This window comes from Dipodomys merriami, unplaced genomic scaffold (assembly GCF_024711535.1).
Source record: "Dipodomys merriami isolate MVZ:Mamm:240054 unplaced genomic scaffold, mDipMer1.0.p SCAF_14, whole genome shotgun sequence".
NCBI classification, from domain to species: domain Eukaryota; kingdom Metazoa; phylum Chordata; class Mammalia; order Rodentia; family Heteromyidae; genus Dipodomys; species Dipodomys merriami.
The window spans coordinates 37,051,950-37,079,905 of record NW_027202715.1 but is presented as its reverse complement, the minus strand read 5'-3'; the positions used below and the strand labels follow the sequence as shown (position 1 = coordinate 37,079,905).

Genomic DNA, 27,956 nt, shown 5'->3' with positions numbered 1-27,956 from the left:
CCCAGATTGGCCTTGAACTCATAATCCTCTTGTCTCAGTTTCTTCTTTAAAAAAAAAATTTATTGTAAAAATGTTGTACAGAGGGGTTACAGTTACATGAGTAGGGTAATGAGTACATTTCGTAGCTAGCACTGTTACCTCCTCCTTTGTTTTCCCCCTACCATCACTTCCCTCCCCTCCTCCCCAGCTTCTCCCATCCCCCACCCCAGCCCACCATTGTAAAGTTCATTTTCAACATGGTGTCCTGTATATCTCATCGTCGTCGTCACAATGGGTCAACCTGCATCCCCATTTAAGCGTTCTGCTATATTCCTTCCCCTCCCCAAATTACAAAAATGTATATGCAAAATGCAGAACACAGGGGTTATTCCATGGGGGAAGAACATACAAAAGAAACAAAAGAATCACATAGTGCATTGAAAACACTAGCAGGAAAGAAAAAAAACCACTTGTGTCCCTGTCTTAGAGTACATTTTGCTTAACATTATCTCATGTGGTCATATGTATGTAGCCTTTGACCTTTTCTACTTGTCCTAGACATGTACTAGTCATTACAAACAAGGGAAACCATGGGACCTATATTTCTTTGGGCCTGGCTTACTTCACTTAATATAATTTTTTCCAAGTCTTTCCATTTTTGTCTCAGCTTCTTGAGTGCTGGGATTGCAGGCGTGTATATTGTGCCTGGTTTTGTCTTTTATTCATTTCGAGTTAAGTATTTTATATGGTATCAGGTCAGGGTCCAACTTCATTCTTTTACATGTGGGTATCCAGTTTTCCCAGTGCACCACCTATTAAAGAGAGACTGTGCCCTCTTCAGTGAATAGTCTTGGCATCCTTGTTAAAAACTATTTGACCACAAATGAAAAAGTTTATTTCTGGGCTACCTGAGTTCACTGATCGATATACATGTCTTTATGGATTCACAGAAATATTTTCTTTATTATAATGTGGTAGTCAGTTTTGAAATAAGAAATCTTCTTTTAAAATTATTCGAATTCAAACCCCATATTGCCAAAATATTATTGTAGCTATTCTAGGTCCCTTGAAATTTTACAAAAATTTAGAGTTAGTTTGTTAGTTAAGTTGGAATTCTGCAAGGGGATGCATAGAATTTGTTCACTTTGGAGAAGTATTGCCATCTTAACAGTATTGGACACCCCAATCCATGAACACAAGATTGGAGTTTCTTTGTTAATTGTTCCTAAAATTTTGTTACGGCACTGAGATTTGAACTCAGGGCCTCGTGTTTGCTAGCCAGGCATAGAACTGTCTTCTTAATTTCATTTTGAGACTGCTCCTGTCTAGTACATAGGAGTATAACTTATCTGTTTACCTTGCTTAACTAATTTATTAGTTCTAATAATGTTTTAGTGGATTTCTTATAATTTTCTATATAAGAGATAATGTTATCTGATAATATAGTTTCACTTCTTCTTTTGCAATCTGGATGTATTTTAGTTCTTCCTCTTTTACAATTGCCCTAGGATAGAAGTTAAGTACAATAATGCATAAAGTAGGCATCTGTGTCTGGTTCTTGGTCTTACCTGGGAAGCTTTCAGCTTTTTACCACAATGTATGATAGTAGCTGTGGGCTTTGTCTAGAGGAACTTCATCAGTTTGGATTAGTCCCCTTCTGTTCCCACTTTGCTAAAGTTTTTTTTTTTTTTTCATTGAAAGTATGTTGGATTTTGTCAATTAACTTCTCTATGTCTATTAAAACAATAGTGGGGCTTTGCTCATTATTCTATAGGTATTATAGTGATTGTTTTTCATATGTTTAACTTTACAACCATTGTTATGTGACTATTACGATATGAGAATATCTTTATATAAGACCAGACAACATTTATTGTCTGTTTGTAATCTTGGCTCTAACTGGATCTTTTATGTTGGACAAGAACAGATGGCAAACTGAGATGTGATTGTAACCATGACATCAAATCACAAACAATCTAATATTTTAAAAATAGTTTGTTTTTTTAAAGGAAATATATATATATCTTTAAATTAATGTTGAACATGAACTCTTTACTACCATTTGTCTTATAATCATATTTTCAGTGCTTGACAATACCAATATCAATTAAAATAGCTTTATGACTAACAAGAAAACCAGCATAGAATATTTCTGATTTAGAACACAGTTGCATGATAATGACCTGTACCAGATTTGGGGTAGGTCAAAGTTACTTAATGAGAAAAACCAATGTGGAAACATTTTTTTCCATAACAGGCAATGATAATGGCACTGATAACATTACTTAGTAACATTTATAGAACTGCCACTCAAGTGCATTATTTGACAAAAAATAAATTTATTTGTGCATCTTATTAGTTCTACCAAGGTAATTCAATTTTATAGTGAAGGAAACTCAGATGATAAACAATTGGCCCAACTATTTACAGGCAGTAAGAAGTAAGGCCCACATTCTAAGTCCAAGACAAGTGGCTCAAAACACATGCTTTTTTGATCAATTCTTGTAATTTGGGCATAACACTTTAATTCATGTGCAAACTCAAATTCCCACTTTGAACTGAAACGGGATTATTAAAAAAAACACAAACAAATGTAATCAATACTTGACTTATATAAATGTAACCATTCTGTACATCACCTTTATAATAAAATTTTATATAAAAAACATCTTGGAAAGCAACAGGACTTGAGGTGTTCCATTTATCAACCAAACACTATTATGAGTAAATTATTCATTGAGTGCCTAATATGTAAATGTAACCCAGATGGTGTAATTAATCTGGTAATTGACAAAGCTATACAGAAATTACCTTGTACTTAAATATGTAGTTAATAAAAACATTTTTACTATGTTTTATGATTTATGTAAAAGATTTTATGGACAAAGTTAAACTAAGCTTTAACAGAAAAGAAAAAACAAAAAATGTTGCTAATGTCACATTTGGAGATATCATGGGTATATTATGTAGAGGGAACATGGTAATCTATAACTTTTTCTTTTTTTTTTTTGTCGGTCATGGATCTTGAACTCTGCCTTTGAGCACTGTCCCTTAGCTCTTCAGTTCATGGCTAGTGCTTTACCACTTTGAACCACACCCCCACTTCCGGTTTTCTGGTGGTTAATTGGAGGTAAGAATCTCACAGACTTTCCTGCCCGGGCTGGCTTTGAACCACAATCCTCAGATCTCAGCCTCTTAAGTAGATAGGATTACAGGTGTGAACCACTTGCACCTGGCTCTATAACTTTTTAGTTCAATTCCATGGAACTTCCTTTAGCCCCATATTAGGACTCAGTATGGCTGTCTCCTTAACTTTCCAGCCATTGTATTGGTTTCTGGGTCTTCCTGACACCCCTCAGCCTGAACTCAGAGTCCTTAGTCTTTTGTCCATCTCTGTTATCCTCAAAACAAAACAAAACCCCAAAACTCATAAGCATCACTGCTAAACAGATGGCTTATAAATCTAGTTTTGTATAAATCTAGTTGTGACCTCTGACTCTGACCCCAATCTGGATGTTTCTATTGGGAAGGTCTACTTTAGAGTCCCAGGCTCTCAAAATAAAGATGTCCAAATCGTATCTAACTGTTCACATTTTTACAAAATTCACTTTGTCAGCCCCCAAATTGAGAAACACTTGTTATTTTTTTTCTTCTTGCCAGCATCAAGTTTACATCCATTTATCCTTCAGTTGTCTCAGGAATATTGTCTTTGTTTTTTCTTAACTCCCACCTGCACATGTTTGCCCAAATTCCTGGTTGTTCTATACTGTGAAAGAGTAAGGGGAATCCTTCATACATTCCCATTGGACCAAAGTTTAGGAGATCAGAAGGATCATTTGGCCCCAAAAGTGCTGTCCATGATGGCAGTGGGAGGTAGGCAAAGGATGGAGGTCAGCGCAGTGAAATGTGGAAAGGAAACAAACATGGTTTATACAAGTCTGGGAGAGACCTCACATTTCCTTCCTGAGGTCAGTTTCTGTCTGATTTCCTATAAAATATAATCATAGGAACTGGAAAGACAGCTGTTGGCTTCTCTTTTTGCTGCCTTAGCAGCTCCGACAGAAAAGGTGTTGGCTCCTTCAACTGGATGTGGATAGCTCAGGCTGCCAGTACAGGTGTCTATTACTGGACTGTTTCCAGGGCTCACTGAAAACGAAGGCTGCAAGCCTGAGAGTTCTAGACACCTTTTTTTCCATTGCAGATAGCAAGGAGCCTACCCAGTTTCATAGAAAATAAAAAGAAGTAATCATGAGCATGGATTCTAAGGTAGGATGGACCCAAGTTCAAACCTTGCTTAGCTACTCCCTAGTTCCTTAATTCTACACTTAACTTCTCAGAACAGAGGCTAGGAGGGCAACTTCCTGTGAACTCCAAGCAAGAAGGAGTATAAAGTATCACCAGGATGAGGGTAGAAGCCAAGATTCCTAAATTCTTCACAATGAAAATGCCCTATGTGTGTTGTTGGCACACCTTTAAGGTCAGAAAGGTGTAGAATCACCACATGGGCCTCCAACAACCTGTTTTTAAAAATCTGCTAAATTGGTTATAGGGTGATATCCTTGAGTTGTGAACTACAACAGTCAAGTTTAAGACCAGAAGAGATAGCTCAGGGGGCCTAATAGCTCCCAGCTATTCTTCTTCTTTGTATCTTTAAATTACTGACATTTGTAGAGACATTAATTTAACACCTGTCTCAATTTTCTCATCTGTGAAGTAGGCATCATAAATCTATTAGATTGTTTTGAGAATTACACAAGACATACATAAAACACTTAGCATGGTGGGAGGGCAACTAATGGAAGGTCAGCATGTTTCCACATAAACTGCAGGAAGATGGTCACATACCCTGGGCATGTGTTAATATTTACTTGTTTTTAAGTGCAAAAGAGCTGGCAAAGGGAGGAAATAGGTCATTAATGTACAGAAGACATAAGGCTCCTTCGTTGCACTAAAATTCCAAGTATTCTCTGGTCTATTATTTCTTTCAGGGTGATTTCCTTTTTGTCTACTCTTACATATAAATATAAAAAATACAAGGAGATCATATTTTCTGACAGCTGGTGGGCCCTATCTAATTTCTCTGTAATTCCTTCACCTGAAGGGATCTATCCCATTAGACACTACTCCCTCTACAGGACAGTCATCAAGCAGAATGCTCCTCTGGCCACTCTGAATGACCTAAGGCCTCACAGAGAACCTCCATTTCATTGGTGGTTTGGGTGTTGTCCCTTAGCCTTTTCTCTCAAGGCTGGAATTCCACCACTGAGTCACAGCTCCACTTTCAGCTTTCTGACTGGTTAATTGGTGCTAATGGTCTTACGGACTTTGCTGCCCAGGTTGGCTTTGATCTATAATCCTTGGATCTCAGCCTGTGGAGTAGCTAGGATTACAGGAATGAGCCACCAGCACCTGGCTTGGAGTTTGGAGTATTTTAAACTTGATTGAGAAACTGAGTAAGACAAAAAGATGGCAGAGGAGGAAAGACAATAGTTGTACAAATAATAAATGCTCTAGCCAGGACTCAGATCTACATTTTGGGGGAGATTTTTTTTTTATTATTACCAAAAAAAAAGACAGATTCTGACTCAAGTGATCTCAGGTGAGACAAGAGACTGAGAGTCTTGGATCTAGGACCACATTCATAGTCACCTGATGGTAGTGTTGCTGAAACACTTAGAACACTGTATAGCATGTGGCATCAGACTCAATAAATGGCTGTTGTTTTTACTGTGGTGGTGGTGGTGGTGGTGATACTTGCAGTGACTAGGTGCCTGTCATTTTCAGAAATCAAGAAACTGGAATCTGGGTTTAGAAGCAGATTTTCAGTGAACTTGACTGGCTCACATCAGGGCCGTAGGGTTCAAAGACTGACTCAATACACTGGGTGAGCTGACCATAACAAGCTATTGACATCACTTTCTAGACTAAGAATTAGACCTCAAGGTAGAGCACAATAAATAGAGCCAAAGGTATCAAAGACCTGAAGCTCTCCATGGGGAGGTCAAAAGGTTCTGGAAGGGACATGTCAGCCAAGGCATCAGACTCTTCTCAGAAAGCCAGATTAATCTCTCCAAGTTCAGACATTCAGGCAGAAATAAGGAAGAGAATTGGAAGTCCTACGACTAGAATCCACTGGAAAGGCTGACCTGTAAACCACTTGTGATAAATAAGGTAGTAACTGGTCTGTGCCTTGCTGAATATGTTTCAGAACATTTGGTTATCCTTGCATTCCCTTTCATCTTCCCTTCCCCATTCCCCTTCCTTCATTCCTTCTTCCTTCCACCTTCTCTTCTTTCCATCCATTCTTTTTCTTTCGAGAGAAACATTTTGCATTGAAAAACTACCAATTTGTGAATGGCTGAGCTACAGAGAGAGAAAAGAGATTTATCTGCCTGACCAAATCTAGTTGAACTTGAGAAGTCAGAGAGATGTTTTAGGGCAGGTGAGGTGCTGACTGCTGATATTCCTTGGAATTCAGTATGGATGGTAGAGACATACTCTATAGGCAAGAACCAGGTCCCTATCTTCCTGAGGTTTGCCTTGTTCCAGAGCCCAACACATCTCCAAATACTCCCAGACCACAGAACCCCAGCATGTTCCCTCCCCATGCCAAACCTGACCCTGTTATTTCCCACCTTGGGCCCCTGCTGCTAAACCTCTGTGCTTGCTATGTCTGAGTGTCTTCTTTGCATCATCTCCAAATTTTTGACATTATTCAAAAGACTTCCTATGTATTATTTCATTAATTTTTGTTCCATCATGATTCTCTAAGACAAGTGTCTGCACTAGCCCATTTTGCAGGCAAATAGATGAAACTTAAAAGGAGGGGAATTAAGGAACCTGCCCCAGGCCACACAGTGATATGGTACATTTGTCTGTCACCAAGTCTCACATTCTTGGCTGCTAATCTGTGTTTCCTATGCATCACATTGCAATGTGATACACAGACATGTTCACATGTCTTGCTGTGGATCATATCATCAGCCTGGTGCATTTACCCCTCTACCATTTCAGATCCTAGCTAGAACACGGCTGTAACAGATGCTATGCAAATGTTTTCTGTACCAGGCTCAATTATACTGACTTTCTATAGGTAGACCAGAGGGAAGATAAGGGCTTGAATCTAGCCTTGGTATAGTTCAAAATCTGTTCCTGTAAGCTCTGAATTTGTCAACCTCAGGGACTCTATTCTTAGCTACTCTATGCCTTGTTTTTCTTTTTCAATGTCCATCCCCACCTTTTCAGAGACTATGAGGAAATTAAGGCTCATTCCTTAATCAAGTTCCCACCAGTCTCCAAACAGTGCCTAGCATAGCATCTGATATTCAGTGGGCACTAAAGTGATTTCTTATTAAAGGAATAAACATTCACAGTTCTTTAATCAGCCTGCCCCAATTTTTTTAAGAACTGAGATTAAAAAATAGTATGAAAATGATGCCATTTAACTGTTATGTGGAGACTGACAGAGTTGTGCTATATAGAAAAGTTAACTATTAATCTGTCAAGAGTGACCAAACATATTGAAAATAGAAATGGAGGTTGGGAATGTACCAAGGTCCTGCCCGTGGAAAATGTGAATGCTCTCTGGAGTCTTTCCAACCCAGTTTCTGAATCTGTAACATGCTTCCAAAAGGTCTAACTTGTATCTTAACATCCCATTCATAGAAAAAAATGTATATGTTATCAGTTCAGAGAACAAGCCATTTGTAGGCTGGCAACTTAGATGTTAAGATATTTTGAAAAAGGACAAAGTGAACCACATGTAAAGTCTCATCAGACTCCAGCTACAAGGCTAAAACAAGACATCAGCCCACGCAAAGATTCTGGAGGGCTACAGCCGTCCCCTTGGATAACTGTGAGTTCCAATCTGGGCAGGGGTTTGTTTATTCTGCTTGGTTCATGTCAGGGCTACAGATCCCTAATGGTTTTAGTGTCCCTAAAGATTTTCCACATTTGGGCAAGATCTATGCTTTATGTCAGCCCCAAGAAGGTCTTTCTCCCAGCCACTCTGGCTGAGCTGACTACACCAAGAGCACTCAAATGCCTTGACTCAGGGGAGAACTTAAGCTGCATCTACCCCTTGGCATAACTGTGGCGATTTTTTTTTTTTACAATGGTGCTATGTTGTAGTAAAAGTGCTTCCATTCTTAACCAACTGCAGTTTTTATTACATTCTGTTTTTCTCCTGGTGATGTTGAGTATTTTTTAAAGCTGGTCCTTTTTCTGTAACTACTACCCTTGTGCCAAAGAAAACTAAGAGGGTTCATACTAGCCTCTGGTCCTTTATTTTGAACACACTGATTCCCAATGCAAGAATAATCACTCTGGTTTGTGACTGCCACTCTGTTCCCAACCGAAGATGCCTCCAGCTTCTCGGGCCTCATAGGTCATTGGGGACCTAAAATCCAGCCTTCTTAGGATCCTCTCTGATGCTTTAGGTCTAAACCTCCATCTTATTTCCTGACTTGTAGCCACATCTACCAAATGAACCTTCCCTCTCACTTGGTCCACTAGGACACTTCCTTATTGTTTTCCAGGGTCTGCACACATCCCTTCTCTCTCATGAGCCTTCTTTCCCTGCTTCTATCTCCAAGGAGACCCCACCACAAGCTGGTGTCAAGACTGCTTACTGCTCCTTCTTCCATTGCCCCAACTCCCAAGCCAGGTTCCCAAATCCTTGGGCTGAAGTACTCCACAGCACGTGAGAATCTCAGAATGCAATCAAAGTCTCACAAATAGGGATGCCTGTTGAGCCAGGCAGATAAAAGAATGAGATTGACCAGGTGTATGGGATATGGAGCTGCTGTGTCTTATCTGTGGGTCAGAACCAACCCCCATGGAGCCAAAGGAAGATGGTGGCCCAAGATTTCCAAAAGTCCGAATTCCACATCTTAATGAAAAGTTTCCCAATTTCAAAACTTACATACATACAAAAAAAAACATACATGGCCCTGGTATTAATTTTGTTCTATGATGTGAGGAAAACACTGCTATAAACTAGAATACTCATTAAGTTCAGCATGAGATTGGGGGAGGCATTCACAGTCCCCATGGGTATAATTCCTTACTCTAGTCCACACTGCAATCTTCTCTTCTATATCCAACTTCTTAGAACACAATTCCCAGAAAGGAGAGAGAGCTAGGTGACCAGCCAGTCCCAAAAACATGTAGCTCGCCAGCTAGGGCAATCTTGGTTTTCATTTCCGAATAATGATTCATTTTCAGACTCAGTATCCATGACAATTTCCAATGTTAATAGTTTGATGTGGATTGGCCAAGTGTGGGTGGCTCACTTTTATAATCCTAGCTACTCTGGAGGCTGAGATCTGAGGATGGCAGTTCAAAGCCAGCTCAGGTAGGAAAGTCCATAAGACTCTTATCTCCAGTTAACCACCAAAAAACCAGAAGGAAAGCTATGGCTCAAAGTGGTAGAGCTGTGGCTCAAAGTGATAGAGCATTAGTTCTGAGCAACAAAGTCCAGGGACAATATCCAGGCCCTGAGTTCAAGCTCTAGGATTGATTGAAAAAAAAAAAAAAAAAAGAATTGGAAGGGGCTATACAAATGAGTACATCTCTGGTTTATTTGATCTCAATGGTCCTTCAAAGTATAAACCTGACCATATCACTACTGCTTAAGATCCTTCCACAGCATCCTCTGCTCCCAGAACCATAAGAGCCTGCATATCTGATAATTGGTTTGCTTCTTGGTGTCTCAATTTAATCAATGTAAAAATGTGAGATTTAAGGTCAAAAATTTATTTTTAAAAAACAAAAAAAACACCTACTTACAGTGCCTGGCACCCAATGAACACCCAATACCTCCAATATTTCCTGCTGCCACTGGGTCTTTGCACACATGATCATTTCCACCCTGATACTCTTTCAGCCTCTCTCCTCTTAGTCACTATAAACTGGACCTTTAGATCTCAGCTCAAAAATCTTTTCTTCAGGGAAGCCTTCTCTACATGGGTCAAATCTCCCCTTGAAGGTCTCACGTAATCATGTACATTTTCCTTGTAACATATGCTGTCATTACAGTTTGTCATTTATTTTGGTTTAAGTTCTCTGTGGGTAGAAACAATGTTTATTCTACTCCTGGTCTTTGCTAATGCAGATTATTTAATAAGTGTGTGTAAATCAAGTGATTTTCCTCCATCAGTGGCCCGTTTAATGTGCAGGTTTGTGACAACTATGGGAGAAAGGGCCTTCCCCAAAGCTACAGAGGAAACAGAGGATCCTCTCCAGAGTGAAAGCAGCCTCATCTCTGCATTCAGAGAAGCACCTCAGACTCTTGAAAGCAAGACTAATGAAGACACTGGGGCCATTCCTTTCCATCTTTCTCTTTTCTCGCTTTCAACATGTGGACCTCCTTTATAAAGATGAGACCCTAGGGAGCCCTTGCTAACTGCACCAAGAACCTGAGGGCTCTTGGGGCAACCCCAGAAACACATAGGACAAAAACCATTCCATGCTGTCCATCTCATTGTCTGTGGCCTCAAAATGTCTTTGAACTGAGCAAGGGCCAATGTGGATCCAGGGTGTAAATACTCATCTGCTTCTGCCATCTTTACTGGGCAGGGCCAGAATCAGTCATCAAGTGACTTTTATAAATAAGGCTTAAAAATGATCACTGTTGATAAAATAACTTTTGATGTTGTTGATACTCACAGGACAAATAAGATGCTTCAAATGTTCTTTCTTGGTTTTGGTAAGAAGTGTGTGTTAGCCTGGAGCTGTGTGAATGTGTTCTCTTATTCATTCATCCACTTTTTGCCCTTTTTACACCCTTTTCAAACATACCCTGCATTGCTTCTTTTGCAGAAAGGAATTCATTTGGTCTGTTAGCTGATAGGAGCTGCTGTTTCTCCTGTTTGACTGTGTTCTGACAATTTAGCTGTGAATGGACACACACACACACACACACACACACACACACACACACACACACACACACACACACACACACACACACACACACACACACACACACACACACACACACACACACACACACACACACACACACACACACACACACACACACACACACACCTGGTATAAAACTCAGTATCTCTGAGTGGGATAAAACCTGGAATGACTCCTAGAGGTTAAAGCAAAGGTTTGGGAATCATATAGGTTTGAGATCAAATACTGGGTTTGTCTCTGCTGGCTGGATTTTGATTCTAGACTTGATAGTCCATCAGCCTATACTGTGTGAATTCCCAAGGTATAGGATACATTTTGCAGTTCCCTTCCCCTCCATATTCCCAGATCATCTACTTGCTTAAAATGTACTTTTAGGTATTTTCTTATTCATTAAAAATGTGGCTGTAGGTTAGACATGAGACAAGACACACTATATTCAGGGAAAAGCTTGAAAGTGCTGAAGGACACATTTGTTCAGGTGTCTGCACATTCACTGATGGATTTAATATTATAGAAAACATTTTTTAATTTTGATGTTAGGATATACAACATTAAAAACACATATAATAGCAGATATTTATTTCCAGTTAACAAATCTCAGACTGCCCTGAAAATGATTAAATATAATCATTACAACTCAGCTCACTTGACTACAAAACATCCTTAAAATTGCTTTACTACTTTAACTGTACTACTGGTTTCTTCATTATTTCCTGAAAACTCAATTCCAACAGAAGTTTAAACAATGACTCAGAGTATCTTGAGATCTCTTTTTTTCACTCTTAAATATTTGCTACTGACCCACATGTTATTATAAACAGATTATAAGCATACTCCATTATGTTCTATGAATGTTCCCATGAACAAGAATTTTCAGGGCTCATTCAAATGAGCTTTAGTCCTTTAAAACAATAAACAATCTAGAAACACTAAGAGGAGTAGCTTTAGTACTAGAAAAAACCTCATTTAATTTTATTATAATGAGTAACTCATCTTCATAAAAATGCACAAACTTTAACTTGAATGCTGAATTTTGTACCAATCATAGATTTTATACAATATTCCCAGTATCGGGAGGGAGGACTGAGTGTCTTCTTTACTTTGGACAAACCGAAATAACATCAGCAGAGAAGACCAGGGCTTGGTCATATCCCCCAGTTGAAGACTTTTACCTACACATTTCTGCAGGCTCAAACTGGTTTTAATGACCAAGACTTCAATCAAGATTTTCCAGGGGGGGCTGGGAAGTTGGCTCAGTGGTAGAGTGCTTGCCTTGCATGCATGAGGCCTTGGGTTCGATTCCTCAGCACTACATAAACAGAAAAAAGCCAGAAGTAGTACTGTGGCTCAAGCCTTGAGCTGAAGAGCTGAGGGACAGCGCCCAGGCCCAGAGTTCAGCCCCCACAACTGGCAAAAAAAAAAAAAAAAAAAAAAAAGATTTTCCAGGGACTTCCTCTGGGCTCCAATGTCCTTTGCTTATTTAGACACATCGTTTATAGCATACTAAAACTGCATGTTCATTTGTCCACCTCCTCCACTAGCAGCACATTCCTTAAAAGTAAAGACCATATCCTGTTTAACTGTCACACCCTTTTGTATAGGTATTCAACAAATATTAAGTAAATGAGTGAACTAATGGCCTGGTACAGCAGGACTGAGGAAAATCAACCTAAAGAAGTTATATGGGGCAGCCTTCAGCCACTAAATAACTTCTATTTGTTGCTGGTACTTAGAGCCACAGGCAATATGTGAGGCCCAAATAGTTTTCATTGTTGCTGATAATCAGTATTGGAAATGAGAGGACTGGGTCCATCAGAATCTTCACATTAGCTCCCAGTGCCTTCTATTGAAAAGAATGAATAGAGTGTATGCACATGGAAAGTAGAACTGCAACAGTACAGATGAGAAGATGGAGACAAGTGGATGGTTTTTCTTGGAGGTAACACTATTACAGGTTTCTGAGCCTATCCTCTACTTTACTCTAAAAATTGTTTACCCCTTATTTGAAGAATTTTTTTTCTTTTTTCTCAGTCCTGGGGCTTGACATTTGGGCCTGGGTGCTGTCCCTTAGCTCTTCAGCTCAAGGTAAGTGCCACAGCTCCACTTTTTACCCCTTAATTCATGAATACATTCCCTTAAAAAAAAATCTAGGCAGGGCTACAGTGGCTCACGCCTGTAATCCTAGCTACTTAGGAGGCTGAGACCTGAGGATTGTGGTTCAAAGCCAGCCCAGGCAGAAAAGTCCATGAGACTCTTATGTCCAATAAACCACTCAGAAAACTGTAAGTGGCACAGTGGCTCAAGTGGTAGAGCACTAACCTTGAGCTGAAGAGCTGAGGGACAGCGTTCAGGCCCAGAGTTCAAGCGCCATAGCCAACAACAACAAAAAAAAGTTCTACTTTATCCAGGTGCTGGTGTTTTCAGCCTATAATCCCAGCTACTCAGGAGACCTAGAATTGAGAATCGCAGTTTGAAGCCAGCCCAGGCAGGAATGTCTGTGAGACTCTTATTTCCAATAAACTACTCAGGAAAAGCCAGAAGTAGCACTGTAGCTCAAGTGGTAGAATGATAGTGTTGAGCAAAAGAAGCTTAGGGACAGTTTCCAGGCTCTGAGTTCAAGCCCCAGGACCAGCAAAAAATAAAAAGAGAAAAATGTACTCTATCATCTCAATTATTGCAAGATCATGTATTACAAAACTAATATATATTATATAAAATACAGAACATATAATGATGTAAAACATATACTATATATACATTATATATAGTTTTGTTTTCCCATTGGCCATCTTTTTAACTTCACTATGCTAAACTTCTCTCTTTAGCTTCCAATTCAGATGAACTACCTGACTCCCCTGGGGGTGGAGAGTACAGTTTCTCTAATTAAATCTCCCTCATTCAAGATAAACAACAATTTCTCACGTTAGCTTGTTTTTCTGAAACATTTAATTAGCAACACTGAGAAATTATCTTTCAGGACTGTCTTTTCACTTTTGATATTAAGTTTTGGGTGAAGCCAGGGAATGTTATCTCTGCTAGATTCGATATGAGCACCAAATTCAAATAAATAGCTCACAAATGAACTTCTGGAACCTGTAGCCAAGTTTTGACATTTTTATTTGAAACCCTGAGTACCTGTCTAGCACTGCTATCCTTATCAGTTACCTTTCTGAACTCAGTGATTAGGATATAACCCGCTCTTAACGATCTGATTTATTTCCCTCACTTCTGTGTCAACACTTTTACTGAGATACATACAGAACAGAATGTTTTCTTTTCATAAACTAGTGTCTGAGGCCAAAATCAGGCCAAATAAAAGAACTGGACACACCTATTCTCTCCAGGTCAAACCGGAATGACTCATACCTTGGCATGGAGTGCCATGGTCACCTCTGGTCACTTGGGGTTGTAGGAGATGTGAAGTCATACTCTGTGCCACCTGATCACCTGTAGTCACAAGGTAGAGGGTTTTTCCCTAGTGCACACCCAACTTGTAGACTCCAAAACCTACTGATACCACCTTCAACTCAGTAGTCCAGTTCTTTACGGATGCTCTTTGGGTGGTGAAGGCTACTTCGCTAGGCCAGGAACCCAACATGGCATTCTCAATGAAATGAAAACCAAGCTGAAGATTTTCAAATGTGAGATTTTACATTCTTCCCATAGGTAATGCTGCACAAGACCACAGTGGCCAGCTAATGAACATTTCTTAGTTGATTATCTGGTATAAAAACACACTCAGTATTAAAGACACTTTTAGAAACAAATCAAGGTGACAAAACCAATAAGCTGGGGCATTTCTTTAAATAAACTGAAATCTTGGAATTAGAACTATGTACATGTCTTCCCTGCCTAGTAGGCATGCAAAAGGTAACTGTTTTGATTATGAGGAAGTCAACTAAGGCAGTTGTTATAAACTAAGCTATTTATGAGTAGTCATATATTTCAAGTGTGTATGTTCCTACTATGACTTCTTATTTTTACATTCAAAGTTATAACCCTAGAAAAGACACAAATAGGGGCTGCGAAGGTTGCTCAGTGGTAGAGTGCTTGCCTTGCATGCATGAGGCCCTGGGTTCGATTCCTCAGCACCACATAAACAGAAAAAAAAAAAAAAAAAGCCAGAAGTCGTACTGTGGCTCAAGTGGTAGAGTGCTGGCCTTGAGCTGAAGAGCTGAGGGACAGCGCCCAGGCCCAGAGTTCAGGCCCTACAACCAGACCCCCCCCCCAAAAAAAAGACACAAATAGGGTATACTTACTGCAGTGAAAATTAACAAGATATTCTTTATTTTTCAAAGAATATTAAATCTCTATAAAAGTTCATTTTTGCTTCCATATTAATAGCAACTTATGGCCTTATAGAAAGAGCTTATCTGTGTCAAACTACTGGAAGTCTCTTTTGAGTTTTACATTTTATGATGGCATGCATACCTTTGTAATTAAATGTACCCTGGCTAATCAATGTTGCCTATGAGAAAATGTCTCTCTATTCAACTTAAATCTATCTTCAGGGATCCTGAAGGCAGAACTGCCGATGTGTTTGAGCTGATTGTTGGCTGTTTCTGCCTCAGCCTTGTAGAGCTGTAAGGCTACAGCATTTTGGATAACCAAGACTGGAGTTACAAACTCATGGCCTGGGCATAATGATTAAATGCAGCAGACTGCTGGACATTCTTTTCCCATTTTCACCTACTGCAAGCTCCTATGATCCTCATTTGTTCACAGCTATTTTCAGGAGACAAGTTCCTTCATTCTTTCTTAACCTCAAAAGACCAGGACTAAAATCCTATCAAACCTTCCACTCCTTCTCCCCAACCCCTTCTTTCCCTTGCAATTCCCTCTACCCTTTTTAATAAAGGAAAAATATACACAACATAAAATGTGCTATCCTAACATTTCTAAGAGCAGTCCATTAGTATTAAATACATTCACACTGTAGTGGGAGGGGTCATGACTCATCTTCAGGAATCTTTCCTCTTCTTAAACTGAAACTTTGAACCCACCAAACACTAATTCCCTATTTCCCTTTTTATCCTGGATCCTCAAAACTGCTAGCTACGTCTTGTATCCAAGATTTTGACTATGTGAGGGGCCTCATGAAAGTGAAATCATCAGAATGTGTCTTTTACTTTCCTCCTTTGTCACTACCTTTCCCAATTTCATTTTTGAACAAACTAAACATTATTTTTTTCCCATGAAAAAGAGGTCATTTTTCTGACCCTCTTCTTTCCCTTTCTCTCTGGGAAACTTTCTAAGCCTTGTAAAGTTTCCCTTTTCCTTTCTTCATTCCATTTGTAAGCATTATTTTTTTAAAAGGGGAAAAATTACTGGAATAATTTTCTGACTCTTCTTATATGTTTGAGTCTCCAAATACAATCAGTTATAACAAAGAAATATGGATGCCAACATCTAAGATCTCAGAAATGGCTAAAGTTCTTTCAAAGTCTCCAGAGAACATATATATATATATATATATATATATATATATATATGTATGTATGTATGTATGTATGTATGTATATATGTATGTATACATATATACATATATATTTTTTGGTCGGTCGTGGGGTTTGAACTCTGGGCTTGGGTGCTGTCCCTGTGCTCTTCAACACAAGACGAGCGCTCTACCGCTTGAGCCACAGCGCCACTTCTGGTTTTCTAGTGGTTTATTGGAGATAAGAGTCTCACAGACTTTCTTGCCCAGGGTGGCTTTGAACTGAGATCCTCAGATCTCAGCCTCCTGAGTAGCTAGGATTACAGGTGTGAGCCTCTGGCACCTGTCCTTTAATTTTATATTTTGATTAGTATCAATTCATTGTACAAGAGAGTCTCATTTTAGCATGTCCATATGTGCAAGCAATGAACCTTGATCATATCCCCTTCACTCCCTCCCTAAGTCTCAAGGAGCTTCATTGCTCTAGCTTCACACATGAACATAAAGTACTTTGATTCCATTCATATCTGCTCTCTTACCTCCACTAGTACCTCTATGCCAGACAGGATCTGCTTTACATTCCTGTCATTTATTATTATTTTTTAGTGTATGTTAATTATTCAAAGAAAATATATGTATGATATCTCTCACACACATGTACAATATTTTAATCAGATTGACCCTCATTTGAGGGGAAGTTAGGTGTTCCTGGCTAGATAATCAGGAACAGGAAATGACATCTGAGATTGGTTCTAATCTGGCACAAGTGATACAGCAAAAACACTCACCTGTTCCCATCAGCCCTCTGGGATCTGGGCCCCAAATACATTCACCCTTCAAAATCAAGGCCAAGAGTGTGGTCCTCCAATCAAAAGCCCCTTCCATACCCGAGCAGAGATGGAAGAGCCAATCATAGGGAAACTTCCATGCTGTGCTTCAAATGGTGGGAGGGACACCAATCATGAACTCCATACGACCCATGTCCACCCCTTGATCAATTAGACCAGGAGCACACCCTTAGGAAGAAGAGACAAGGACCCTATATCTAGCAAATGCGGAGAGACAGACTTCAGCTTTCCAGTTCTGGGTCCCTTCCATGCATAAAGAGTTAGTTTCTGTACTTTCATTTTCACATAAATCTGCTTTGTCTACTTTAAACACTTTCCTGAATTTTAATTCTTTTATAAAAAAAAGACCCCAAAACCTAGAGACTATCAACTTACTTTCACTCTACCCATCCACAATACCCCAATTATTCAAAAGCTTTCAGTGAGTTTTATTTTACTATTTTCTTTCTTGCTTATTGTAAAGGTGATACACAGAGGGGTTACAGTTACATAAGTCAGGCAATAAGTACATTTCTTTTTGGACAATGTCACCTCCTCCCTCTCATTTTGCTATTTTCATTCACAGGTACACTGCATTTTGCTGGGACACTTTCCTTTCCTCCTCTATCTTTGCACACGACAGGACAGATATATATTTTTCTCATTGGCTGCCTGCAGCTATCTGCCTGCATTGATGGCTTTTTATAGCCCACAAAATATTTTTTACAATTTACAAAAATGGATAATATATATATGGATTATATATATATATATATATATATGTATATATCCAAACAGCCCTTGGCAGAAAAAAAGGCCACCTATATGTTTATCTCTTCTTGGCCAGGCACTGGTAGGTCACACCTATAATTTTTGCTACTTGGGAGGTGAAAAATGAAAGGATCACAGTTCAATTCCAGTTTGGGAAGAAAAGTTTTCAAGACCCATCCTCAACCCATAGCTGGATGTATTGGTGTCATCTTGTCATCCTAGCTACGGGAAGCTAAGAATGGCTGGTGCCACACTAGCCTGGGCAGAAAATTCCAAGAGATCTTGAATCTACAGAGTGAACCCAAACATGGAGGTATGCACCTGCGATCCAAAAAACTATGGCAGAAAACCTAAAAGTGGTCCCAGCTGATCCTACAGATCCTGAGAATATGTGTGACCTTGAGGACCCATCTGGATTTTCTTTTAAATTAATTTTTAATTGATAAAACTTTATGTACATATTGTTTGCAACACAAGGTTCTGAAATATGCACACAATGTAGAATGGCTCTGTTGAACATCCATCATAGTTTTGCTGTGTATTTTACACAGTGAAATACTGTTGAATTTACTGCCCAACACAGTTGAACTGATGCTGAAAAGAGCTTCCAGGAGAACATGCCAGAGGCTACCAAAAATAAGCCCAGACCAGAGGGCAACCAACTAATTGCATTATTCTACAGGACTTACAGAAACTATTACGGAGCTGCAAAACAGAAAAGTGACAGAAATTCCTAAGTCTTGCGTAAAATGCCAAGTGAAAGATCACATTGGCCGATGGTCTAGTAAGTCTCTGGGTTAGGAATGATGACCTATGAGATTCTATTCTGAGCAGGAAAATGCAAACAGCAATCAAGATCAAGGTACTACCAGGGCAACAGACTGATCAGCAGCCCTGTTTTCCTCCCTATAGGTCTGTGGAAGACTGGAAGCTGACTGCCTTCCTTCTCTTAGCAAATTCAATAGGAAAGAAAGCAGCTTGTATTGGCTTCATTGTATATTTGAGGTCTCACTTTCCAGGCCTTGCCATTCATCATACAGAACATTAATTTCCTCTCCCACTCTTTGAACATGTAGAGCCACTTCCACATTTACCACATAGCATTTAACTCTTCACAATTTCCTGTTACTCTTTGATTACTTGGTGAATACAAATCTGGACTCCTCATAAACACCGTAAAGGCAGGTAAAATGATTTAATATTTTAATAGGCTTTCCCCCATCATTCCTACACTCCCCTGGGCACATAGTGGGTGTCTGATAAGTACAGATTGGTAAACTCTCATGAGGAGGTCCTGCAGATAGTGATATGCATAGAAGTAATGCCAGTTCTACCTGCTTATCACATCTTAACTTCCTAGGAATTGCACTGATGGAGAATTCAAAGCTGAGTATGTCTGGAGATCACATGAGTGCAGAGAAAACTTGAACCCTGTGCACAGGAAAACCATTTACCATGTATAGACTATAAGTAGTATGAGGGATGGACTTAGGCTTTCTTCCCTTCACAAATAAGCAGGGGCTTAAAATGAATGGGTAAAAGACATGTCTAATCCAGTTTCTCCCCTATAGTGTCTTGGACTTGTGTTCCCATGGTGTGTGTTTTTATTTATTCATATTTTCAAACCAATCCACAGAAATTAATGTGATTCCAGAAGTCTATCCACTGTGGTATCCAACATAGTAAACAGGCAGGTGGTAGTATTTCCCTTAGGGACGTGTGTGTGTGTGTGTGTGTGTGTGTGTGTGTGTGTGTGTGTGTGTGTGTGTGTGTGTGTGTGTGTGTGTGTGTGTGTGTCACACAGGAGGTTGAAGATAAGGAGGAGGGTCACAATCCTGCTAGCCCTGGCTCATTGTGGAGGGACAACTACCCTCCTTGATATAAACAGCCGGATGTCTGAGAGAGCCCTTGGCAGTCCAAATATACTGGAACACAACACAACTCTGCATGGTCGCTGTCTGGCTGGTAGCTTCCTGCCAGGGAAGGCTGCCAAGGGATCTGTGACAGCTGTACAGTGAAGGAGTCTCCCAGGTCTCTGGTGCACTGCCATTTTTGACCTGCCTGTCTGCTACTCGTGGGAAGTAGCAGGGATATTCAGATGTAGAGGGACCCCCGTTTCCATCAGCTTTCAATTTTCATCTCTATGCCTCCCTATCTTGTCCTTTAAGATGGGACTCACTTAGAAGAAGACCCTATGTATGAACTGTATGAAGCGAGATTTCACTCTGCTCCCACCCACTTCTGGTTTTCAAAGTAATCACATGGCCCCGATCACTTACTAAAACATCTTGTTCTAGTAATTGATTTATCTCAGAGACAACCAGGAGGAGAAACCACCTGCCTGTATCATTTTGGACAAAACATCAGAGATAGCATTTTAATTTGTCAAAAGAGAAATTTCAAAGTCATAACACTTATAACTTGGAATGTTTATATCTTACAAGAATTTAATAAGAGATTACCACTTTATGTCATCCCCAAGTAGCTATTTTTATTTAAAGTTGCTGATATGTGACTCAATTTTTCATTAGGTAATGCATTTTATGCTACCTCAGATTATTCTCTGAAGGCAAAGACATAAAGTTAAAAGTAAAATTTTACACATTACCTTTCAGCATCATTCGTCCAGTGGATCCTCCAAAAGTACTAAGAAGGCAACTTCTTGCTCCTAAAGAGGTGGTTGCTTCTAGGAGTGAACCGGTGATGTACTGAGATAGGGAAGTCCTTTGGGAGGTGGCACGGAACTCACATGTGGTGTCTCGGACACACTGCTTTACACATGGCCAAACATGAATCGTTCCATGGACTGTCTTGGAGGCTGACAATTTTGTGAAGAAATGAAGAAGAGATCCAACTATATCTTCTGTTTCTTCTCTTCTTCTCACTGCATTGTAGATCTGTGAATAGCACAAAGCACAGGAAGTATTAATCTAGTTTCTTAGGAAAGCAAATTAACTTGTTGACAAAATGCCAAGATGACTTATGAAGAAAGAAGGTTCAGTCGCTCTAAGCACAAACACTCTTGAGTCCTGGACTCATGCATTAACCTGAACATTCTACAGACACCATTTATTTGGGAAAGCTATGTGTAGTTATGAAATAGGCCATTCAAACAACTCTGCTATCAAACAGAGCACTTAAAGTTGTACCAACCAAAAATACATTCAGCTCAAATTTCTCCTCCTCCACAGGACAGTAAAGCTCTTCTGCAGAGAGACGAGGGCAAATCTTTCCCTCTTGTACTTTAGTTCTCTCCAGAATGAATTTCCCAAAATGCTTTTGCCTAGCGTACCTAGAGAATCTTTGTTCCATGCTCAAAATGAAGTACTCATGGGGAAGGAGAATGTCTCTTTCTGTCTTGGGCATAATCTTTCAATCTATCAGCTAAGATCAGTCTTTGAATCTTTTCTTCTTTTCTTCCTCCGTTGCTGCTCACGTCTAAAATATTGACAGCTCCTTTCCCACTTCTCCTGACCTGTCTCTGTCACTTTCCTGAGTTCCTCTTTCCTTAGGACCAAGAATGATCTCAAGAAGATTGGACTATTAGGGCAGGTTCACAACTATGTCTCCAGTCAATTTTACTTGCTAAATATGCTTAATATACACTCTGCTCTGTGAAAGTCATTGTGTCAAAATACACAAAGCAGGAAGGTGGAGGGTGAATAACTTTATAATACATTGAAAGCAGCATAAACAACCACAGTGAAAGCTGTTGAATCAATAGAGGGGAAGAAACAAGGAAAAAGAAATAGGCTCTGTTGGGGGATGAGTACTAGAAAGAAGGAGTTAGGCTGATAGTCCTTACTTACACTATACCCAGAACTGCAATACTATCCAAATTTTGCAAGCCATAACTAGATTTCTACTCTGCTTTCCTCTGCTGCTGACATATTCTTGCTGTGAGGAGGCAGAGTGTGAATTCTAAGCTTTAGTTTAATGCCATTAAATTTCTTGTGGCCAGTGCACTGATGATATGCTGAGATACAACCTAGGCTTTGGTGCCTGGTAAGTAGGGCTGTAGACCTGCCTCTGCCTTGATCAGCTAGAAAACTGATCACAAACGTGAGCAAGTAACTTGAATGTTCTGAGACAAGTTTCCTCCCCTATAACATGGGGCTAATAACACTTCCTTCTGAAGGATGTTTGTGGGATAATCTAAGACAACACATGCCTGAGTAATGACACCCATTATTATAGTACAAGTCTACAGAAGAGCACATCTTTTCTTTACCTTCAGGTTGTATAAACACAGGAAGAAAAAAATGGAAATTCAGAGTTGCGGAGGTATGACCAAGCTTTTTATGTTTCTAGACAATATCATCCTCACTTCGTAAGTCCTTCAGAAGTTAATGGTCTAGAGGTTTAAGAACAATGATCTCCCCTGAGGCTTGATGGCTAAGGAAAGCTTTATAGAGAAAGCAAGGGATGATGTGAGCCTGGGAAGGCAGCCATGCCTATAACAGGTGCAAATCAGGATGGAAGCTTAAGCAAAGGGACAAGGAAATGCACAATACATCTTACAGATAGCAAGTTGTACAGAGTGTTTACAGAAGACACTGAGTAGAGAGAATGAATGGGCAAGAAGAAAAGGCAGAAGGCATGATGAAGGACAGCTTAGACCATTAAAGCCAAGAGCTTCAATCCATCAGAGGTGAGCAACCCCTATTGCATTTTGTTGGTTTGTTTTTAGTAGATGAATGATGGTTAAAAAAAAAAAAGGTTTACTTTGCAAAGACTAATATGGAGACAGTTACTGATGAGTTGCATATGTCCTTTGCTTGCCAAGCAGTCCCACAGGCCCGCTGTGCCCTTGTTCATTGCTTTATGCTTTCCACCATCCACATCTTACCTTCATAGATTACCAATAAATTCTTCAGCCCTTATCCAGCTGCTCCAACATGTTTTCCCTCAAAATAGTAGATCTACCAGGGAATTGCAGGACCTAAGGACTCCTTGATCACAGAAGCTTGAAAACACAGTAACTCTCCCTGCTTTGGAGATTAATAATGCATAATAGAATACTAAGGATTATTAGAAGGGTTAAAGAAATGTATTTGATTTTAATTGAGTGAGGAATCTTCATGTTCTTTGATCAAAGATTTATCTTTCAAAGCACACTTTTCCTACCGACAAAGTATTGTTCTGAATAACTTACAATAATCTTCTCTTATTCTCATTTCCTTGACCTCTGTGGAAGCTGTGAAATACACAACCCCATCCTCTTGAAGTCCTCCCTCTCATCCTCTCACTTGTGCTGTGCTTCCCCTTTCATTCCCAGCTTTGGAGATAGTAATAATGCACTAGAAGAGGACCAGTGAGTGCTTAACATGAGGAAGACAAAAACTGATGGCCTGAGCCACCCTTTGGCTGGCTTTGTTATTTGCTTAATTAATGGAAATTTAATGATGGTAACCCAAGTAAAGCCTTGAAAACTATTTTGTGCATTGGACCTTGCTGTCTCTTACTGCTCTGGGGACTTTGCAACAACTACAGTTTGAAGAATACTAAGTGGACCAGGGTTCTTGGCTGCCAGCAGCTAAATACACAATAGGATCATCCTAGCTCCTAGATCCTACAATGCACTACCATAGTGCATGAGAGGGCCAGGCAGAGATCAGTTGTTCCAGACTGGAGGACTACCCAACTAATTCACAGACTAATGGACTAAATAATGTTATGGAAAGGCACTATAATGACTAATATGCTGTTGCCAGTGATGTACTGGACACAATGATAAACGTTCTAATTCCCTAACATTGACCCCACATACTAACTCTGTGAGGATGATTTCATTTTGCAGACGGAAAAAGAATGGAGAAATATAGAGAGGGCAACCTTACACAGTAAGATTGCACAGTAAGATTACACAGTACGATTAAAAACTGTATTTCTTCAACTGTGAATTAACTTTATCCATTGCATGTACCTGGTCACATCCATGGCTCAATAGTGGGATTCAAGTTCTCATCATTATTTGGCAAGGGATTAAAGTGATGTTTTGACACTGCTGTTATTTTTTTTATTCAAGATAGTTCCTTTCATGGTAACCCTAAATGACTTTTGAAAATAGTCATGTTATGACTAATGAATGACCAAATATGTTTCCTTTATATGGAGATTTATGATTTTAAATTACAAAGCAACCCCACCCCCACAAAAACATTGTTCCACTTGATTAATGTGGTAATAGAAGGTGCTGAAAAGAAGACAGACCACTGCCAATATTTTTTAGATAAAATCAACATGTCACAACGTAGCAACCAAGCTTGATAGACAGCTATATGTTCATTCATTCACTTAATACACTATGCCAAGCCCAGTTGCTGGGAATCCAACAGTGAGCAAGAAGAACTTCATTTTATTGGGAAGATGGGCAAGTAAATTAATTAAAAGTAAGAAATTGTCGACTGGGCTATGGTAGACCATTTACTTAATATATGTGAGGTCCTGGGCTCAAGCCCCAGAACTGCAAAAAATGGTTATTACCAGTTTATTTTACATAATATATAATAGTAATTATTATATATAGCCAAGATATATTTTGGATGTAGATCCTACATGTCTTACTTAAGTTATTAAAACTGAAAAAAGAAGAGTCAGGGATTCTCCAATTGATCATTGTTATATTTTTAGAGATGTAAGACTTATACAATATGATCATTGCTGCCATCAGAGCTCCTCTGGAGCTCTGGGGACTGTGAATGGATCCTCTGCATGGAATTCTATTCCTCTTATTACAGCAGGTATGTGGGATGACATGGCTCTGGAGTGGTCTGAGAAAATGGCCTTAATATTATGAAGCTGATTGAGGAAAGGTGAGTAACTGTTATACAACACTTGTAGAAGCACAGCAACATGTACAGTTCCTTGTGACCCAAAATAGGGGGCTTCCTTGCAAAAACCAGCATGGGATATGGAGTTCAAACTAAACAAAAGAAAGCAAAGATACCAAGGCTAAAAAGATGGATGCGAAGCTAGAGACTTTAATACTCTGAAAGGCATGACACTGTCAGACACATTTTCACAGTACCCATGTAGCAAGAAATTTCTCCCCTCTATACCACTAGAAGAGGCTTTGTCTTCACTTGACACCTAGGTACTGTCAGGAGGAGTCAATTTTATACTAGGCTTTAAAAGTTCTTTCTGAGATCAGAGTTATAGGAAATTATGATAATGTAGATCTGGTGGCTTATCTTCTAAGATTTTCCAATAAAAAAAGGCTTGTTACTTAGGGAGTCCACTGATTCCATGATATAATCACTGTAACATTTTATAGAGTGCTGACAGTGAACTGGGAATTGAACACTGAGATATGATTTCATGTAAGCCTCAGAACAGCTCAAGGAAAAGGACCTTCTATAATCAAAACTAAGATACTTTTGTATACATGGCTAGCACTTAGCATCAGGCTTCTCCAACTCTATACCCTACTTCTAAGTATCAAGCTGAACTACTAGGAAATCTCCAACAGCTCTTGCCCAATGTTCTTGAATTTAACAGGAAGGGCCAGCCAGCATGGTTTTTTTTCAGGTTACTATTCTCTGATCTTCACTTCCTTGCCTTCTTAAGTAGGGTAGGAAGGCATTACTAAACCTTAATTTTGATCATTATTTTGACTACCATTCTATATAGTACTGTTAGGTTCTCTTGTTCCCCTTTCTCTTGTCAGTTTTATTCAAAATCAGCTATCATTTCTCAGTAGTGATTATACATCTGTAACCTTTATCCTTCTCACAATGAGGATTTTTAAGTGCTCTGTGCCAGAAAGACAATCACATTTATTTTAACTGTGCAAACCCTAAGTTAACAGATAGACTCAAAGAAGGGTCCTCCCTCCTGGCATGAGGTATAGGCACTTTGTGCTATGGTTTCAAATCCCATTAAACTGGTCTCATAGACCCCTCTTCTAACTTCTAGAATATAGAAACAGTGCTTTAGAAGATTGAAGATGCCAGAATTTTGCTTTCTGATGGGTTTCTATGTGGGTAATCAAAAGGCAATGATCTAAGAACCACCAAATTTCCCAGGCATCAACAAAAGTAATGAGGCTGCTAGAGGGGTGGCAGCTGAGGCAGTTTGGAGACCCGGTGGCAGGGATGGGGAGCCGGATTTTGGCAGCAGGCGGCATTTCCTCTGCTGTTCATTCCACATTCCATTCCAGTGCCTGTGTGGAGAATTCCATTCTACTGAGAGTATTCAGACCATGCACAAGACACTGACCAAACACAACTCCAAAGAGCCAAAAATAAAAGCTTTGCTAGGACCAGGCCAGTTAACTAGAGCTGTGCCACCAGCTCCTGGAGGAAATAAGTTGAACCTTTATTACTTCAGGAACCCTTTAAGGAGGAGTGTGTGAGGGCGTCCTAGGACAATTGATAATCTGGGAGCTTCACGGCTACAGATGCCCTCCCACACAACTTCATTCAAGCTACAGTGTACCTTTTCGTCAAAGTTTTGCCTCCTACATGTATCTTTTCCTGAACTCTATCAAGAACTAATCACGTATTTTTTCCAGGGCTCCAGCTATACCCTATGCCAAATTGCATGGTAACACGTCCTGTGCAATGCATAAATCTCTTCTTATCCCATTACAGGAAGTGAGTGTCCACCAGAGCAGGGGCCATGTGGGAACACTTTGTTCCCAGCACAGAGGATACTGCGGGCAGTAGAGAAAGGGACAATAGAAAAATAATTGGAGCCTTACAGTCATGAGCCTCAGAGTAGGGGCCCCGAGCAGTAATAGCAGTATCACCTGAGCTGGTTAGAAATTCATTTGGGGACCCCAATCCTAGACCAACTGAATCAAAAATTCTGGGACTAGAACCCAGAAATCTGTGTTGAGCCAGCTCTCCCTGTGATTCTGACTCCTGCAAACATTTCAGAACTACTCCAAAGGACTTGAAGGAGAACCTCCCACTTGTGATTATAGCTCTCAGGTGATCCATCCCATCAGCACCCAGGTTATCTCCCTTCTAGAATGGGAACCAAAGATATCAGAACTGAGGGCATATTCATCCTTTCATTCTTCTAAGAACCTAGTTCAGAATTTAGTATAGAGCAAAACTAGCAAACACTCATTGAAGATAGGAGCATTTACACACACACATACACACACACATACACAATCCTTGTGGCTGTGAATTTAACATGTTTTCTATAAAGGAGGCTTCTATCTTAATATCTGCAAAGGCACTCCTCTGAGATACTAATTCTTTCTGTTAATGTATATCAACTGTATAAAGTGAGGAGGTTCCTGTGATATTTCCATTCATGCACACAATGTACTCTGACCAAATTCAACACACCACTATTCTCTCCTGTCCCTGTATCCCCTCCAGTTTAATGGGAATTACTATACAGATGAATCATGTCATGTCTTAATGAAAAAACCTGGCTGCCAAGGAAGCCTCTTGAAATGAAAAAATCAAATCAGGACAAATGGATAATGTTGTTAGGCCTGTAATGTCAGGCCATCAGTTAGGCCCACGGAAGGAACTGAATGGCTTCAACTGCCAGGCTCCCTTGCATCTCTAAGGAGCAATGGGCCAGCTAATGAATCACATGGGGACAAATCCCCTGCAAAGACAAAAGCAAACTTTGGGAAACCCCGTGTATCTGCCATCCCTAGCTCAGAAGCGCTGTGGCAGTGTGCTTGCTAAGCTGTATACATGGGAGGGAAAGGAAGTTTCTGCCATCCTCTGCTCTGGGCTGCTGCATGTCTATCACAGGTGGAAGGGACAAAGTCAACCTACAGTAGCAGGCTGTTTGTTCCCTGTGCCCCACCCCCTCACTGCCTCAATTCCTGCTCACCTTGTCCCACTCTCTTCCTACCAGCCATGCCTCTGTTTCATAGTCCTGAAAACCCCTTCTGCTCAGGCCATTGCTTCTGGATTAATGCTGTTTTCTCCCCAGCTTTTTTTTTTAGGTGTACTATCTATTTTCCCCTTTTCTTTTAAGTTAAAATATAAACACACATATGTGTAGGGTAAAATTAAGCTTTCGACATATGTAAATAATGT

At 39.8% G+C, this 27,956-nt stretch overlaps 1 protein-coding gene across 3 annotated transcripts in view; it reads right to left on the bottom strand.

Annotated features, from left to right (window-relative positions):
- Plce1 (phospholipase C epsilon 1) overlaps window positions 1-27,956 on the bottom strand; it is a 262,319-nt gene that overhangs the window by 125,248 nt on the left and 109,115 nt on the right. For all 3 annotated transcript variants that reach the window (XM_070021236.1, XM_070021237.1, XM_070021238.1), the window contains exon 3: window positions 20,546-20,834. In XM_070021236.1, the coding sequence (XP_069877337.1) occupies window positions 20,546-20,834 (289 nt within the window). The remainder of the gene's footprint in view (window positions 1-20,545; window positions 20,835-27,956) is intronic.